The sequence below is a fragment of the Protopterus annectens genome, chromosome 2.part2 (assembly GCF_019279795.1).
Source record: "Protopterus annectens isolate FY-2018-M chromosome 2.part2, PAN1.0, whole genome shotgun sequence".
Classification (NCBI taxonomy): Eukaryota; Metazoa; Chordata; order Ceratodontiformes; family Protopteridae; genus Protopterus; species Protopterus annectens.
In genome coordinates, this window is record NC_056730.1 from 839,388,132 (window position 1) to 839,406,422 (window position 18,291).

The 18,291-nt window shown below is 36.9% G+C and overlaps 1 protein-coding gene across 1 annotated transcript in view; it reads left to right on the forward strand.

Moving 5' to 3' along the window:
- The window catches only part of ADGRV1 (adhesion G protein-coupled receptor V1), a 3,979,741-nt gene that overhangs the window by 1,148,793 nt on the left and 2,812,657 nt on the right, over positions 1-18,291 (forward strand). The window contains exon 42 of the mRNA XM_044064182.1: positions 15,243-15,384. Within this exon, the coding sequence (XP_043920117.1) occupies positions 15,243-15,384 (142 nt within the window). The remainder of the gene's footprint in view (positions 1-15,242; positions 15,385-18,291) is intronic.

Here is an 18,291-nt window from a genome sequence, read left to right on the forward strand (position 1 = left end):
ACATTTGCAGTGACTGTACTGGTATTTTGGTTACTCTGTTGGCTTCCATTTCATATTGTATTGTGACCTATCATGCAGAAAGGAGGAATATCAGTAGAGTACACATGTTAGATTTTAATGCCATACATTTCAGACTTCTTACCCTTCAGAACTGAAATGCAACTGCCAGACCTGTTGTAGTATGTCTGTGTATGTCTGGACGGGGGCTGTTCACCATTGCCATCATTTGGGGGCCTTAGCCTGGCCTGTCTTTATGGTCATCTACACCTGTCCTGCTGGGTGAGGCTGGTGGTAGGTATGTGACCCTCATTGTTATCCATGTGAGTGACCTATTGACACCCACAGTTATTTGGGCCATCACATGTACTGCAGTAGGAATTGTCACCTTGTGTAATACTGCCTAGTATGTTGACACCAATATTTGTTATTGATTTCCTGCTGTCCCATATGGCTGTCAGCCATCTGCTGTTAACACATTCAGCCACCCAATTCCCTTGCATGCTTGCATCCATACCATACATACAACTATCAGGACATACTACTCCATTCAGTAATTGATAGGAAGGGTGACTTATCTTGTTGATGGGCTAGTATTGGGGGATGGTGCTGGAGGGCTGACTATGTCGGATGCACTTAGTACACTCCCTATACATGGTAAAGCACAGGTAATGTCATGGTTGGCATCCCTTTTACTGTATGTGCGAGTTGGAGAGAGGTATCAGTCCCTGGGTCCCTACAGTGTCTGTGTGTGTGGTATACATTGCCTCTTTGCCAAGGCCTGGGCATACTGGGCACACCTCCATCTGCCTGCAGGGGTAGGCTCAGGAGTTCCTCCTCTGAGTCCTTCTGTGCCTGTGCTGGCCTTGTCAATGGTGGGGGGCTGTGTGGCCCTGCACCATGTTGTTTCTGCTGCAGCTGTTTCCGCAGGATCATATTGTGTAGCATGGCACATACTATGAATGTTTGTGTACATGTAGCTGGAGAGTACTGCAAGGATCCACCAGATATGTCAAGGCAGTGGAAGTGTGACTTGACCATCCCAATTGCATGCTCTACAATGATCCTGGTTTGTGCGTGTGCCTCATTATAGTATTCTTGTTCTGGTGTGTGTATTTCTGATGGGTGTCATTAACTATGGCTCCAGTGCATAGCCTGCATCCCCCAGTAGATGGCCATATGGGATGTCCCCCCTGGCAAACCCCTGATACAGCTGTGAGCAATTCCAGATGCGGGAGTCATGATAGCTTCCAGGGCTGCCAGCACACAAGTTCATGATAATGCCCTGGGGATCGCACATGACCTGGCAGTTGATGGAGGGGAAGCCCTTGCAGTTTATGTAGACCCTACCCCACTCGCTGGGTGGTACTTTGATGTGGATGTGCGTGCAGTCTATAGCACCAACTACCTCAGGGTATTCTGCTATATGATGGAAGAGGCACATATTTCTGGTCAATGCCTCACAGGTGTTGGGGAAATATATGTGCTCATTGGCATGTGATGTCATGGCATCTAGGAACTGGTGGAGTACCCTGGATGCTGATGCCTGTGAGACCCCCACAATATCCCTAGTTGGTCTTTGGAAGGTACCTGTGGCTAGTATTCTTAAGCCTACACATACCTTGGTATCCACTGGGATGGATTCCCCTCTGTTGGTTGTGTGTGTGAGGTGGGGACAGCACAGCTGGATGATTTGCTGTAAATGTCTCTGTCCACCCTTTAGCGGTCCACTATCTCCAGCTCATGTTGGCCCTGGTAAGTTACCCTGGTTCTGTACACTCTTCTCCTCCTCCTTTCTGTGGGTCAGTTGTCAGCATTCTCCTCCTCACCACCCTCAGTCTCTAGCACATATTGATGGAGTAAAGCAGCAGCAGCCTCTAACATTTTTAGTTAGTTTTGCCAGTTAAAAATCCCCCATCTTTATACACTGGCGGTGTAGAGTTTGTAGGGAAAAAAAAAGTTTGTAGGGTGTTTGCATAGTTTATATTAGTATGCTGGGCTGCTGCATGTGTAATTGACTGATTATGATACATTCCACCTGCCAACTACACTAGTTCTGCTTGATTGCCTTCCTACTGCTGTTTCCTCTTCCCAGTTCCTCCCTATTTAGGTCCCTAGGTGCACTGTGCATACCCAGAGCTGAAATGTAAACAATGCTGCCATTTCTTCTTCTTTTTTTTTTTTTTGTTTATGTTTAAAACCCAGTGTGCGGCACTCTCACACCCGTTTCGGCTATATACACAGTGCTCAGGCACATCTGACACACCCCCTTCATTAGCTGTGCTTAGCTAAGGGCAAACACAGGCCACAGAGCTCCAATGAACTTACAGCAAGCATGGCACACCCCCTTACAAAGTCATCCAGCTCTAAGACTTACACTGTTGTATTGCTGCACCTACACGGTTAGGTACAAGCTGACACTTTGAAGAAATATGTGATTCAGTATAACTTCCCTCATTTGCATACCACAGTGTGTAGGTCATTAGTTACTGCACTAAAATGAACCCTTTCCTCTTAACAACCAGTGGTCCCTTGTATTGTTTACATTCTGCATGCCACTGACTATAATGGCAAAATACAGATTTAAGTTAAAATTGAGTTTTCACATTTTTTTTTTTTTTATTTTCGGTGCAATCCCGTTTGTGTGCCACTGCCCTATGCTTAAACAGCTGAGATCAGCCAAAAAAAGTTTAATTTTCATAATAATTAATCAGTCTTTAATGCCAATGGCCTTATATTTGGCCATTGGCATGTCTAATGTACATAATATGCTTTTTCATGTGCTGTCATGCCTCCGTTGTGTCAATTGCAGAAATGTACTCAGTTATTTTCCGAATACATTTCTGCACTGACACTGTTCTAGTATGGAGACCTGGCAGCTTGTTGAATTGCTAAATCACCTCATTTGCATGATTTTCACCAGCAAATAAGGTAATTTGCATGTTTGCCAGTTTTCCATGGTAGAACAGTGTAGGGCCGCTCATGCATGTGAAAACGGCACTATCCTGAATCGTTCGGTGGCCATTTTCCATGCAGGAGCTCTTACACTGTTCTTACATGGAAAATCGGCTTTTGTGAATCCCGGGACCTGAATCCAACATTTTTTTCAAAATTATTTATCAGTGTTCTTACTGAAACATTACCATTAAATAAATGTATAGGCTGGCCGCTTAGTAAAGAGAAATGAAGTTGAGAGCAGAGCTCGCTCCTTGGCTCAGAGGACTGAAGTTGTAAGCAGAGCTGGCTCCTTGGCATAGAGGGATTAAGTCATGAGCAGAGTTGTCTTTTTGGCACAGAGAGATGAAGTCATGAGAGAAGCTAGTGCATTGACACAGAGATGAAGTTGTGAACAGAGCAGGCTTCATGGCACAAAGGGATGAAGTTGTACGCAGAGCTGGCTCCTTGGCATAGAGGAATTAGGTTGTGAGCAGATCTGGCTCCATTGAATAAGGGATGAAGTTGTGAGCAGAGCTGGTTACTTGGCACAGAGAGATCAAGTTGTGAGCACAGCTGGCTCCTTGGTACAGAGGGATGATGTGTGCATAGTTGCCTCCATGGCACAGAGGGATGAAGTCATGAGCACAGCTGGCTGCTTGATATAGAGGGATGAAGTCATAAGCAGAACTAGCTCCTTGGTACAGAGGGATGAAGCCATGACTGCAACCTAGGTGACCAGGGATTGACTAGTACTCCAGTCACACTGGTAGAGCATGTGAAGAGAGGTGGGAGTTAGTGGCTGATGCTGACTTGTCCTATGGGGATGGGGGGTGCAGATAGCTTGTCTGCTGCCGTACTGCCTCTAAGTAGAACCTGGGATGTAATAGCAACAGACATGCACTGTTCCACCTTGGCTCTGTCAGAACTGTTGTCTGATTAAGGGAGTTGCGCAGGAGCACACAGGCGTCACCAAGCTAGTATTGCAGCACCTATTTCAGTGGCATGCCCATCAGGGTTATGAGGGGTTAGAAGTTAGGTTATCAAACAAAAAACACTTGATGCCTTCCTTTTTGATGATGTCACAACCATTTGCTCTCACCTCCAAAGTAGGAACAATCTGTAATCAAAGCAGAAGTTTAGGGTAGCTAGCAGGTGGCATAGGTTAAAAATATAAAAATATTAGGAATGAAGAAAATACTACAGTTATGCAGTTAGGATATGAAAGGAGAAAAATAAATACTAGTATACTATGCCAGTATACTATGGATTGTAAAAGTACTGTGTAAATATTGTATAATTTGTGAGAAATAAACCAAAGCAGCACTGGATAAGGAGCCTCTTAAGAACACAAAAATCGAATGTTTAACAACAGAAGAAGCTACACCACGACAGCTTTGAACTGAAACTCTGTTTTATTCCACTGCAGTTAAAAAGTAAGCGTTTTCACGTTGCTGGAATGCTTCTTCAGACTTCAATGACTGCTTTAACAAAAACTAAATGCTTTATACCATTTCATGAACACACCTATCAATTAACTAATTATAGATTTAAAGACATAGACTTGATTAAAGCAGGACTGATGCATGTATATAATACAATATCTATACATAAATATAAAAACTGTAAAAAATATATATAAATATATATATATGTATATATCCATATGCACACACACATACACTGAACCCACATAAAAAACATATACAAAAATATAAATATATATATATATATATATATATATATATATATATATATATATATATATATATATACATGTGTGAATGCACGTGTAGATACACATGATAAAATATTAATAGCAAATATATAAACCAATACTAACAACTATCTATGGAACAATATAGAAAAAACTTCCAACATTTACATGGAAAAGAGTTTTTGAGGCCACTGGACACTACAGGAAGAATAAGGGCGGACCATATTTTTATAAACATACTAGAAATGATTTAGAGACAGAGAGACACATTACCAATGAGCAAACTAGTGAGCAAACATATAAGAGACTTACTATCCATTATTCCAATCAGATTTTGAGGGTCAAGCAAATAATTCATAGGAATTGGAATATCTTGACAATTGATGAGAAAATAACTTGGATAGTAGGTAAAAAAACAAGTTTTTTCATATAAAAACACCAAGTCTTTGAAAAGACTTTTATGTTATGAGAATAACAATAAAGGATTGATCACATCAGATAGACATGGAACTTTTCCATGTAGAAACTGCAATCAATGTAGTTTTATGTCTGGTGAAAATCATTTTAAACTCCCTGACACTAATCAGTTATTTCACTTTAACTTCTATGCAGACTGTAAGTCGAGAGATGTGATCTATCTTGCCTCATGTCAGATATGCTCATGTTTTTATGTGGGCAAAACCAATAGAAGTTTAAGGGAACGTGTCAGGGAGCATATATATGCAATCAACAAAGAAAATGAGACAAACGCCTTAGCTTATCATACATTGCAAAAAGGTACATTGCATAAATTTAGATTTACCACACTTGACTTGATTAAGAAGTCCAATAGACCAGGGAATATTAAGAACTATACAGAGGAAAGAGAAAACAAATGGATAATAAGATTGCAAAGTTATAAAGGGCATGGCTTGAATGAAAGAGTCACACTCAAACCATTCTTAGCCGCCCGCCCTTATTGTTAGATTTTATGAATATTAGTCTGAAATTAATTATGCTGTAAATATGCTGAAAGAAAAGGCTTGCTTAAATGCAGAAACAAAGTTTAAGTAATATGTGATCAGCAGTCATACTAAATGACCATGGCTTGGAAAAGGAATCTGCTGAATGGACATTCTTCCCTTACAGACTCAAAACAGGATGTATGCAAGAGCAAAAATACAAAATCTGCTTTTAAAGAATGGACATTTTTCCCTTACAGATTCAAAACAGGATGTATGCAAGAACAAAAATGCAAAATCTGCTTTTAAAGAACAATGACATGTTATTATGCATGGAAAAACAGGATGGCACAAGAACAGATGTTTTTTTATACAAAGATCCAAATAAAATACAGGATGTTCACACTGTCAGAAAAGCTGATCTCTGACAATGTGTTTTCTCAAAAATATGTTTTTCTTCATAAAAAACAGGATATGCTTATCAGCATTGGTACAAGGACACATGGTCATATACACAGATCCAAATAGAATACAGACAATGTGTTTCCTCAAAAATATGTTTTTCTACATGGACATTAGGACACTGTTACAGGATATTCACGCTGTCAGAAAAGCTGGTTTCTAACAAGACATTGTTAAACAAGGAAGCTTAGTATTGTTTCTACAGGGTACAGAACAATGTGTTTCCTCAAAAATATGTTTATGCATGACTAAAAAGTGTATATAAAGAGCTGTATAAATCCAGCTATGTTAGAGGGGTATGGTAGGAACACATTTGGTGTTCTGAGGTAAATGTTATATCTCTCACATCATCTGTACTATATGAGAAGTAAAGTTGGAACAGTACTTTTAAGCTGTAACGTTTGTCCAGTTTGGTTTATTATAAAAGTTATTGGTTACTGCTCTTAAAGTCTGATGCTGTATCAGTGTATATTCTGCAAGTTTCTGTATGCAACAGACTGTGAATGCAATTATAACCAGACTTTGATTCCAGCCAGCAAGACTGAGTGTCTTAAGAACACTGCAAATCCATCATTCCAAGCAGTAAGCAAGTAAATCTCAAAATATTTTTTCACTTATAAACATTAAGCAACCATGTAAATGTTGGAAGTTTTTTCTATATTGTTCCATAGATAGTTGTTAGTATTGGTTTATATATTTGCTATTAATATTTTATCATGTGTATCTACACATGCATTCACACACATATATATATATATATATATATATATATATATATATATATATATATATATATATATGTATATATTTTTTATATTTTTTGTATATGTTTTTTATGTGGGTTCAGTGTATGTGTGTGTGCATATGGATATATACATATATATATATATATTTATATATATTTTTTAAAGTTTTTATATTTATGTATAGATATTTTATTATATACATGCATCAGTCCTGCTTTAATCAAGTCTATGTCTTTAAATCTATAATTAGTTAATTGATAGGTGTGTTCATGAAATGGTATAAACCATTTAGTTTTTGTTAAAGCAGTCATTGAAGTCTGAAGAAGCGTTCCAGCAACGTGAAAGTGCTTACTTTTTAACTGCAGTGGAATAAAACAGAGTTTCAGTTCAAAGCTGTTATGGTGTAGCCTCTTCTGTTGTTAAACATTGTATAATTTGTAGTGTTCATAAATTAAGCCTTTGTTTTTATGTATAATATTTATTTTGAAAAAGTTATTTGTTTTTAGTAAACAGCAAATAAGCTAAAAGGTTCATACCATTTCCTCCCACTTGTTAGAATAAGATGATGGTACGTGTAGAATTGATGCACACAGCGCAATACTACTGTACACAGAACTCATTGTGTATGGACATAGGCTATTCATAAGGACATATAACACCTGTTTGTTTGTTCCCAGGAAAAAAAGGAAGGCAATTATGATGTACTGTGGAGGTCTGCTGTATAGAGTACATGTCCATACATGCAGGAAGCTTGCAGAATGTGTCAGGTATTGTTTATAACAACATGAAAGATGTATACTTGAAACAGCGCAGGAGGCTCGAATCATAATGGCATTTACATACATAGAGAGAGAGACAGGCAGACGGTGCACAAAACATGAAAAGTGTATGATGAGCTGCTCATAACAGCATGAATATTGCCTGCCACCTTCCAAGTCACAGCACTGCAATTAGGAAGTGCTGTTATCAGCAACAAGTAGGCATTGACATACACTGCTGGGATTGCACCAGTTCCCCTGTGACAGACACAACTGTCAATATATGACATGCCAGACTCATGGCCTCTCACATAATTACTAAGTGCAGAACATGGGAAAAGATAGTGGTGCAGTTCCCTGGGTTCATTCATCACTACACATGATGCACACTTTACTGAGAAACTCAATAAGAGCATGTATTGCATCATCCAATGCCAGAAATCTGGAGTCCTGCCAGAGACCCCACTAATGAGATAGGGATGTGGCTGGCTCATACGTAAGGTGTACAATATCTATAATCTGTTGAAATATTTCACTTCAATTTAAGAACTTTGATGTTAAAATGGCTGCATTTGGAACTTATGTTCATGTTCCAAAAATGTCTTGCAGACACACTTTTACAGCACCCCAATGGCCACTCTTCTTCCATTTCCTTTTGCTTAGTCTCACTGTTACAACAATCCTCATCTATGTCTACATTCTGTCCACATACAATTCAGCAGGTCAATGCATGCCTTTCCTTCATCTGTTGACTCTGACTTTCCATTTTTTTCAGCCTCTAAAACTTAATATCTGCCCTATTTTCTCTTTTCCGTATTTATTCTATAATGTAGCCTCAGAGCAGTCTGACTAGTTTTGACCTCATGTACAAATATCCAGTGTTTCCAGTGAGTCACCTGGCCCATCCATATATGCAATGCATATAGCAGTGCAGCTCAGTGCTCTAGATATCATCCTGCACAGGCTTTCCAAATTGACTGTAGGCACACTTCCTATTTTCTGTATCATTCCTGCAAGCCTGAGGGCATAGTTAGCCTCCGGACTACCTGTTATTTGCAACGAGGCAGGATTTTTAGTGAGGTATTATCTATGAATCCAGATGAATCACTTTGCCTTGGTTTTTAAATTTATGCCGCTGAAGTGTAAAAAAGTTAAGAATAAGGAGAATTAGCTGCTAATGATCTTTATAGTCACTCCATACTTATAGACTGACTGCTTTCAGAAAGTGCTTTGCCGACAGTAAAAGCTGAATGCAAGTTAAAATGCAGCTAAAACAATGTCAGAGACAGCTTTCATTCAGAATTTTGTGAACACTCACAATTCCAAATACCTGACATGTACTGTAGAAAAGACCTAGAATTCCTCATTGCCAGGAAATTGCTTGATATGCGGCAACTCTAGGAGTTTTAAATGATTATGTTTCATTACAAAAATAATGTTTGTCATAACAAGGAGCATGTGTGTGTGTGTGTGTGTGTGTGTGTGTGTGTGTGTGTGTGTGTGTGTGTGTGTGTGTGTGTGTGCACGTGTGCATGTGCATATGTATGTGTACATGTGTGTTTCCAGGTGCATATGTGCCTGTTACAAAGGCTGATATAATCCCTGAGATTATAAATTGTTTCCATAGACATAGCACTACTACAGTATAATAAATGCTTGTAAAATTAAGTAACATATCAGAAATAGTTGAGATAAGTACTGCTTATTTCTCAGCTGTCCCTGATTTTGCAGCATGTCTCTGATTTTACCTCAAATTTTCACCCGACCCCTCATAAATCTTTTGTTTTTTTTATGTTTTTGGTAACTTAAAGAGAGTTATAGTCACGCAGTCATGCCAGGCATTTGAGTTTCATACTTTGCTTTGTTCAGAAAATGCATGTTGAGTCACCTTTTAAGTGAATTAGTGTATTGTTTATGAAAACATGTCCCTTAATTTGGAGTTTTGTTACCCTCATTCTTTTTAGCTTTTCCAGAATTCTTGAGCAAAGAAGTTGGCAAGTATGAAATATAACCTAGCTTCATTAGTATTTATTAGCATTTGCCCTGAATTATGGAAGAGCACTTCATGTGCGGCTGTGACTGAACTGAAAAAACAAACAAATGTTATTGGTAATTATCTTGATGTGAAAAGCTGGTTGTAGGGTAGTTAGTATTCTTTGCTCATTGTTCCAAATAGATGGATGTTTGACACTTTACATGAGCATGCATATGTAACTTAGATTTTACACAGACAGAACAACAGCCACATGCTTGAACAAACAAATGTTTGTAGTTTTCCTCAAAGAAAGAAATGGAAAGAATGTCACCATACAGTGACCCTCAGAGTAGTTAGCCAACTGTATTTTTTGTAAAGAATTACTTGCTCCGCTAAGATCCATTCCACTTGGGTGGTGTCCATATCCAGACCCATACCTCTAAAATATTCAGATTTTTACAGATTGTCTACATTTCTACCTCATATTTTTAGTCTGTTCATAAAATTTGAGGTGTTCTGTAGTTACTAAATAACGGCACACATTTCAGTTTCAGACCATATCATTCAGAAAATGCACAATAACACACATCCTGTATTCTTGCAGCTTTCTAATTTACTAAAAGCAATATATAAAATTTGTCCCTATTTTTTGGCCTTTCTCTACCTGTTATTTTATGTTTTGTCCAGATTTCATGCACTAGAGGTATGTCCAGGCTGTCTTCAACAATACCTACTTAGCTGACACTTGTGCCATAGCGGCCAGATCCTCCTTTTTCCAGACCCTAAATATTGTTGTGGCTTCTCAATCCATATCTTTCTGTGTGACCTCCATGGTGGATGTCATATTGCTATGAGGCACCAACCAGGTCACCCACTTTGAAACTATGTCCTACTTGTTCAGTAGCTGAAGATTCATGACATCACATATATAAGTTATGGATACTTACTATAAAGCTATATCTGTGGGTGGACATCCACCTACCTATCCTACATTTTATTTCTCTAGACCAGGGTTGTCCAACCTTTTGACTTGCCGGAGCAAAAAATTGTCTTGGGCCCGCATATAAAATATATCATATAGTTAACTCTTTCGCTGCCACGAGCGACCAAAGTCTACCTCCTGGCTGTACTGTAGGTGCATTCGAACAATGAATAAATGTAATAAATGCCTAATATTTGCCTTAAAATTCTAATTCTCATTTTAATTCTTAATCTAACAATTAACTCTAACATTTTATTTATTTATTTTTTTTTTTTTTAACAAATAGGTGTGGAACCCTTCCTAGGTATATAAAGTCACACACTAGCCTACAGCAGAACATCTGTACATATTAGTAATCAATATCTCTAAACTCTTGTAGCATGCTTTACTATGGAACCCATCTCACCTGCTTATCCCCCACAATTTTATTTACCCAGAATGACATCTTTAAGTTGATAAACTTGATAGTTGTGAGATCTGTCAAGTCAAGGAACTTGTGAGCAAAAGAGATGCATTAAACTAGGAAAGACTCCATAAACTTCTGGCAGTTCAAACTCACCTTGCATTTCCCTGCATAAAGCACCTGGAGACCCCCCCCCCCTCACCTTTCAGTAGCCAAGGTACTATAGTAACCAATATTACACAGAAAAATGTGTTGCAACTAACAACCAACACACAATTCAGCATGAGATGCTGACACATTTCCATCACACAAAACTTCAATATTATCCTATAAACCAGTTGTTTATTCCTTCTCCACCCCCAAGCTGCAACCATGAGACACATTAAAATGCGCTATATTACCTTTAATTATTTATCAAATTAACTGAAATAGGGCATCTGTATTTAACAATATACTAATCATATAAAAATTAACTGTCCTAATTAGAATTCTGAATTCAGTTACACCAGTTATTTCAAAATTGGTTATGTAGGGTATAATAGTTTAACAGCTTACCAGACATTTGAAGATTCACTTTCACAGAATTACAGTATTGAATTTTCTAACAATTTTAGTAATTTATGTGCAATCTGTCTGCAAGAAAATAGCTAAAAAAATCTCACATCACCACAAAACACATTATATGAACAATGTCCATAAAGCTTAGAAAATCTTCATCATTTGTGGATCATGACTATAGGTTTATACTCAATACAGAATGGACATTTGTGTAGGTCTGACCACTAGTACAATTTACCCACTTATTTACCACTGTCACACTGGTTATACCCATACCTCTTAGAGCACAAAATCTGGACAAAGCCATAAATAAAATTGGGACAAAGGCCCAAAACTAGGGACATTTTTTAAATATTGCTATTACAGACTTAGAAAGTTGATAGAATAACAAGTTTTGCATTAGCGTAAATTGAAGTAAAAAGCACTGTTTTCGTTCTGCTAGCATTTGTAAGAACGCCATAACTGGTTAACCAGTTCTTCTTCCTTGAGTGGAGAACTTTAGGAGGTACAGGTGACTTTTAACATTCTTTTTGCAGGAAAAAAAGCTTAATCATCTGCATGTCACATTACATGAGACAGCAAATACTCTGATAAGCTATTGTTGAAAAGCCTTCTGCCCCTCTTGAAAACAAACAAATAGAAGCACTCTACCTTTCTTATTTTGAAATACACAGAGAAAATAGAACCAGCATCTATAGTGGTGATTGGTAAGCACTTGAAAATGATTTTACCTTCATTCAGTCTGTAGATTTCCTATATAGCCGAAGGACACTTGTTGGATACAGAAAATACTTTGTGGGAATTGTTACCATCTTTATACACCCGTATGATGCTTAATTGTATGATGGTCATATCTGCAGTGGGAATGGCATAATATGCTCTCCTGAGGATGTGATGACAATTTGTTCAACACAAATGTTATTAGAATAACCTGATACTGTACAACATGTAATCCACAGGGATAAACCCACAACATACCAGAGAAAAAAATAAATACATAAATAAGGCATAAAAAATCATATGGCAAAATGTTGTATTTTGTTCCAAAAGACTATATACTCTGGCGCTTTTGACAATAAAGACCTAATAAGTGACACCTCTTGCAAATAACTCTTTTTACAACATCATCAAACTAATCAATAATCAACTTTTTCACTACATGTGATTGCTATTAATATTTGCACAACAAATCATGTACATGAACTGCTTGACAATTACAACACTATTTTTAGTATAAATATTAACGCAATACAAATTCACCATAGATTGAAGTTAATTATCATTAAGACTGAGGTCACTGTTCTCAGGCAGAAAATTATCTACAAGGGTATAGCTACCTAGAGCAGACCTACAACTGACTTTTCTTTTGTGTTGGTTGAAAGCTTACATGACCATACCTAAGTTCTTCTACTTTCATTCCAAATGTATTTATTACATCAGAAGTTGATTAACCTACAGAGATTACCATTTTGTAGCCAAGCTCCACCCAAATAGATGGTAATGCATCATCTCAAAGTCTACTTTAAGGCTTCAGTTCTACAGATGAACTTTTTTCCATAGTAACTGTTATATTTTAACTGGTGCATGTGTGAGCAAACTGCATTCCTTTTCTTAAACAGTTCACTGCACTATAACCATACAAAGCATCGTTTTACTCTAAAAGTACATAACCATTTCAGTTGTATTGCCAAACCAGTGAATTTAGTTCTCCCCAAGTAACATTATTTTAAACAGCAACTGTGGCTTCTGAGAAAATATTCAGTATCTACTCTTCAATAGTTAGATATTCTATTCATGTATTTATAGCCATGTGTATGAGCATCCTACAGAGATTATCTTTCTGGGTCTGTCTATGTGCATTGACTCTGAAATTATCACTTTACTGATTCATTGCCTGTACCACTTCAAATTACATTCTGAGAGAAATACCAGTAAGTTTCTAATCTGTATTGTCTGAGTAATGGCAAAATCACTTTATTTTCACTGAACTCAGCATTTCAGGTCAAATTTCAATAAAACATGCATTTCACATGCACACACACACACACACACACACACACACACACACACACACACACACACACACACACACACACACACACACACACACACACACACATTATTCGCCATGAACACACAGATCCTAGTTTGGCACTAAAAAAAAAAATGGGAAGGGTGCTTTGGCACGTGCGCACACTGACGTTGTGTTACAGGTCACTGGCGCGAAAAAAGAAATGAAAACAATTGTTTTGGTGTATGCATACACTGAAGTTGCAGTTAAATGTTGTGGGGTGCGTGGAAGAGGTCTGAGGGCCGCATGTGGCCCATGGGCTGAATGGAAGAGGTCTTAGGGCCGCATTTGGTCCGTGGGCTGCATGGAAGAGCTCTGAGGGCTGTATGCAGCCCATGGGCTGCAGGTTGGACATATCTACTCTAGACTCTTCACACTGGGCAAGAACTGCAAACAATATGGGGAGACCAGGAGCTGTTGGCTAGAGAGGGGGGGGGGTCTAAGCAGTCAGGGAAGCTGTGACTTCTGAGCTGCCCTAGTGCTTGTGAGCAAGGAGACCTACTTGTTTTGCATGTTGGGCTTTACATATTCAGCTATGGATATGTACTTTCATTCTGTGGCCTTTCCCCATGCCTTCAATACTTGCTGATCACTGGAGGACTTCATCCCTCTGACTACAAAGATAATATTTTTTATTAAAACTTTGAAGTGCAGATTGGACCAAATTGCAGTTTCCTTAACTTAAACTTCATTTTCGTAAGACTGACTTGTTATTGTAACCAGCTAAGTGAAAATGTCATTAGAATGTACTGTCTAAGGCTTACATAAATGGTTAAGAACAGTTCTACTCTGCCACGTTATTTAAAATTCATGATTTTAAAACACAAGGAGGCTGATTTATTGGTTCATAAATTCAAAGAATATACAGTTGTAGAGCTTTACTAAGTATTGAATTACTATTGTTAAAGAGGAAACCAGTAAACTGAGACATGTTTTTCTCCACTGATGCATTGATGGTCTTCCATTTTAGTAAGAATGTCACATTATTTGAAATGGTATGACAGTACTGTTACTTAGCATAACAAGGTTATACATTACTACATCTATTGCCTTGAATTATACAGTTATAAAAGAGAGGTGCAATAATATAGCAGTGGTATGCATTTTCATGTAGATCTACAGTGGTGGAAATATAGGAAATAGCAGAGGACTTCTCATTTGAAAAAAAAAAAAAAAAAAAAATATATATATATATATATATATATATATATATATTTATACACACACACACACACACATATATATATATATATATATATATATATATATATAGTCACTTCTTAATTTCAAAATACTAAAATCCCGAGGTTCAGAATATCGAATTCAGGACCTTGAGATCTTGGAATCTCGAAATTAAGAATCCTCCCTCCAAAAAAAGCAGTCAACACATCACAAAACATGTTTTAAATATATATATATATATATATATATATATCTAGAGAGAGAGAGAGAGAGAGATACATGCACACACACACACATATATATATATCACACACACACATGTATATATGTATATGTAGACATATATGTGTATATCTTTACACTGTTAGAGATGTTACTATACTAACACAATGTACTTCACAGAGTATATGTATTCTCTTTTTCTGTACCTATTATGATTTGTCTACTTTCAGATAAAAATTGAAACAAATCATAAAACGCTTCCCAACCTTTTATGTTGATGTGTTTATCCTTCAGGTTTTGACATTTACTGAAGGGGAAAGGTACAGATTTGTTGATGTGCATGTGCTTGACGATGATATTCCAGAGGGTGATGAGAAATTCCAGTTAATTCTTGCTAACCCATCCAATGGTCTGGAGTTGGGACAGAACTCGACAGGTAATGAATTAAGTCCAGAATTTTAATTCAAAGCTATTGCTGTCTTATTGTATTAATTGCATGTACCATTTATTTAAAGACTAGCTTTAATGCTATGGCTTCATGATTCCTTGCTGAATATATTCAGTACTGATGGAGCCTGTTTACTTTATAAGTTCTGCATAGATGAGGTTTCTTCCCTTATGTGGCGCTGAATGTTGGTACTGTCTGTTCTGAAAAAGTTCCATGCTTATTAATTTATGATTATCAGTTGACAGAACTTGTTAATTCAAGCAAAAGCTTGAAATATATCAGCAGAGAGACTTTAATGACTGACCAGTGTACAGAAGAATATAACATAAAATGTGCTGAGACTTTAATGACTGACCAGTGTACAGAAGAATATAACATAAAATGTGCTGAGACTTTAATGACTGACCAGTGTACAGAAGAATATAACATAAAATGTGCTGAGACTTTAATGACTGACCAGTGTACAGAAGAATATAACATAAAATGTGCTGAGACTTTAATGACTGACCAGTGTACAGAAGAATATAACATAAAATGTGCTGAGACTTTAATGACTGACCAGTGTACAGAAGAATATAACATAAAATGTGCTGAGACTTTAATGACTGACCAGTGTACAGAAGAATATAACATAAAATGTGCTGAGACTTTAATGACTGACCAGTGTACAGAAGAATATAACATAAAATGTGCTGAGACTTTAATCACTGACCAGTGTACAGAAGAATATAACATAAAATGTGCTGAGACTTTAATGACTGACCAGTGTACAGAAGAATATAACATAAAATGTGCTGAGACTTTAATGACTGACCAGTGTACAGAAGAATATAACATAAAATGTGCTGAGACTTTAATGACTGACCAGTGTACAGAAGAATATAACATAAAATGTGCTGAGACTTTAATGACTGACCAGTGTACAGAAGAATATAACATAAAATGTGCTGAGACTTTAATGACTGACCAGTGTACAGAAGAATATAACATAAAATGTGCTGAGACTTTAATCACTGACCAGTGTACAGAAGAATATAACATAAAATGTGCTGAGACTTTAATGACTGACCAGTGTACAGAAGAATATAACATAAAATGTGCTGAGACTTTAATCACTGACCAGTGTACAGAAGAATATAACATAAAATGTGCTGAGACTTTAATGACTGACCAGTGTACAGAAGAATATAACATAAAATGTGCTGAGACTTTAATCACTGACCAGTGTACAGAAGAATATAACATAAAATGTGCTGAGACTTTAATGACTGACCAGTGTACAGAAGAATATAACATAAAATGTGCTGAGACTTTAATGACTGACCAGTGTACAGAAGAATATAACATAAAATGTGCTGAGACTTTAATGACTGACCAGTGTACAGAAGAATATAACATAAAATGTGCTGAGACTTTAATCACTGACCAGTGTACAGAAGAATATAACATAAAATGTGCTGAGACTTTAATGACTGACCAGTGTACAGAAGAATATAACATAAAATGTGCTGAGACTTTAATCACTGACCAGTGTACAGAAGAATATAACATAAAATGTGCTGAGACTTTAATGACTGACCAGTGTACAGAAGAATATAACATAAAATGTGCTGAGACTTTAATCACTGACCAGTGTACAGAAGAATATAACATAAAATGTGCTGAGACTTTAATCACTGACCAGTGTACAGAAGAATATAACATAAAATGTGCTGAGACTTTAATGACTGACCAGTGTACAGAAGAATATAACATAAAATGTGCTGAGACTTTAATGACTGACCAGTGTACAGAAGAATATAACATAAAATGTGCTGAGACTTTAATGACTGACCAGTGTACAGAAGAATATAACATAAAATGTGCTGAGACTTTAATCACTGACCAGTGTACAGAAGAATATAACATAAAATGTGCTGAGACTTTAATGACTGACCAGTGTACAGAAGAATATAACATAAAATGTGCTGAGACTTTAATGACTGACCAGTGTACAGAAGAATATAACATAAAATGTGCTGAGACTTTAATGACTGACCAGTGTACAGAAGAATATAACATAAAATGTGCTGAGACTTTAATCACTGACCAGTGTACAGAAGAATATAACATAAAATGTGCTGAGACTTTAATGACTGACCAGTGTACAGAAGAATATAACATAAAATGTGCTGAGACTTTAATGACTGACCAGTGTACAGAAGAATATAACATAAAATGTGCTGAGACTTTAATGACTGACCAGTGTACAGAAGAATATAACATAAAATGTGCTGAGACTTTAATGACTGACCAGTGTACAGAAGAATATAACATAAAATGTGCTGAGACTTTAATGACTGACCAGTGTACAGAAGAATATAACATAAAATGTGCTGAGACTTTAATGACTGACCAGTGTACAGAAGAATATAACATAAAATGTGCTGAGACTTTAATGACTGACCAGTGTACAGAAGAATATAACATAAAATGTGCTGAGACTTTAATGACTGACCAGTGTACAGAAGAATATAACATAAAATGTGCTGAGACTTTAATGACTGACCAGTGTACAGAAGAATATAACATAAAATGTGCTGAGACTTTAATGACTGACCAGTGTACAGAAGAATATAACATAAAATGTGCTGAGACTTTAATGACTGACCAGTGTACAGAAGAATATAACATAAAATGTGCTGAGACTTTAATGACTGACCAGTGTACAGAAGAATATAACATAAAATGTGCTGAGACTTTAATGACTGACCAGTGTACAGAAGAATATAACATAAAATGTGCTGAGACTTTAATGACTGACCAGTGTACAGAAGAATATAACATAAAATGTGCTGAGACTTTAATCACTGACCAGTGTACAGAAGAATATAACATAAAATGTGCTGAGACTTT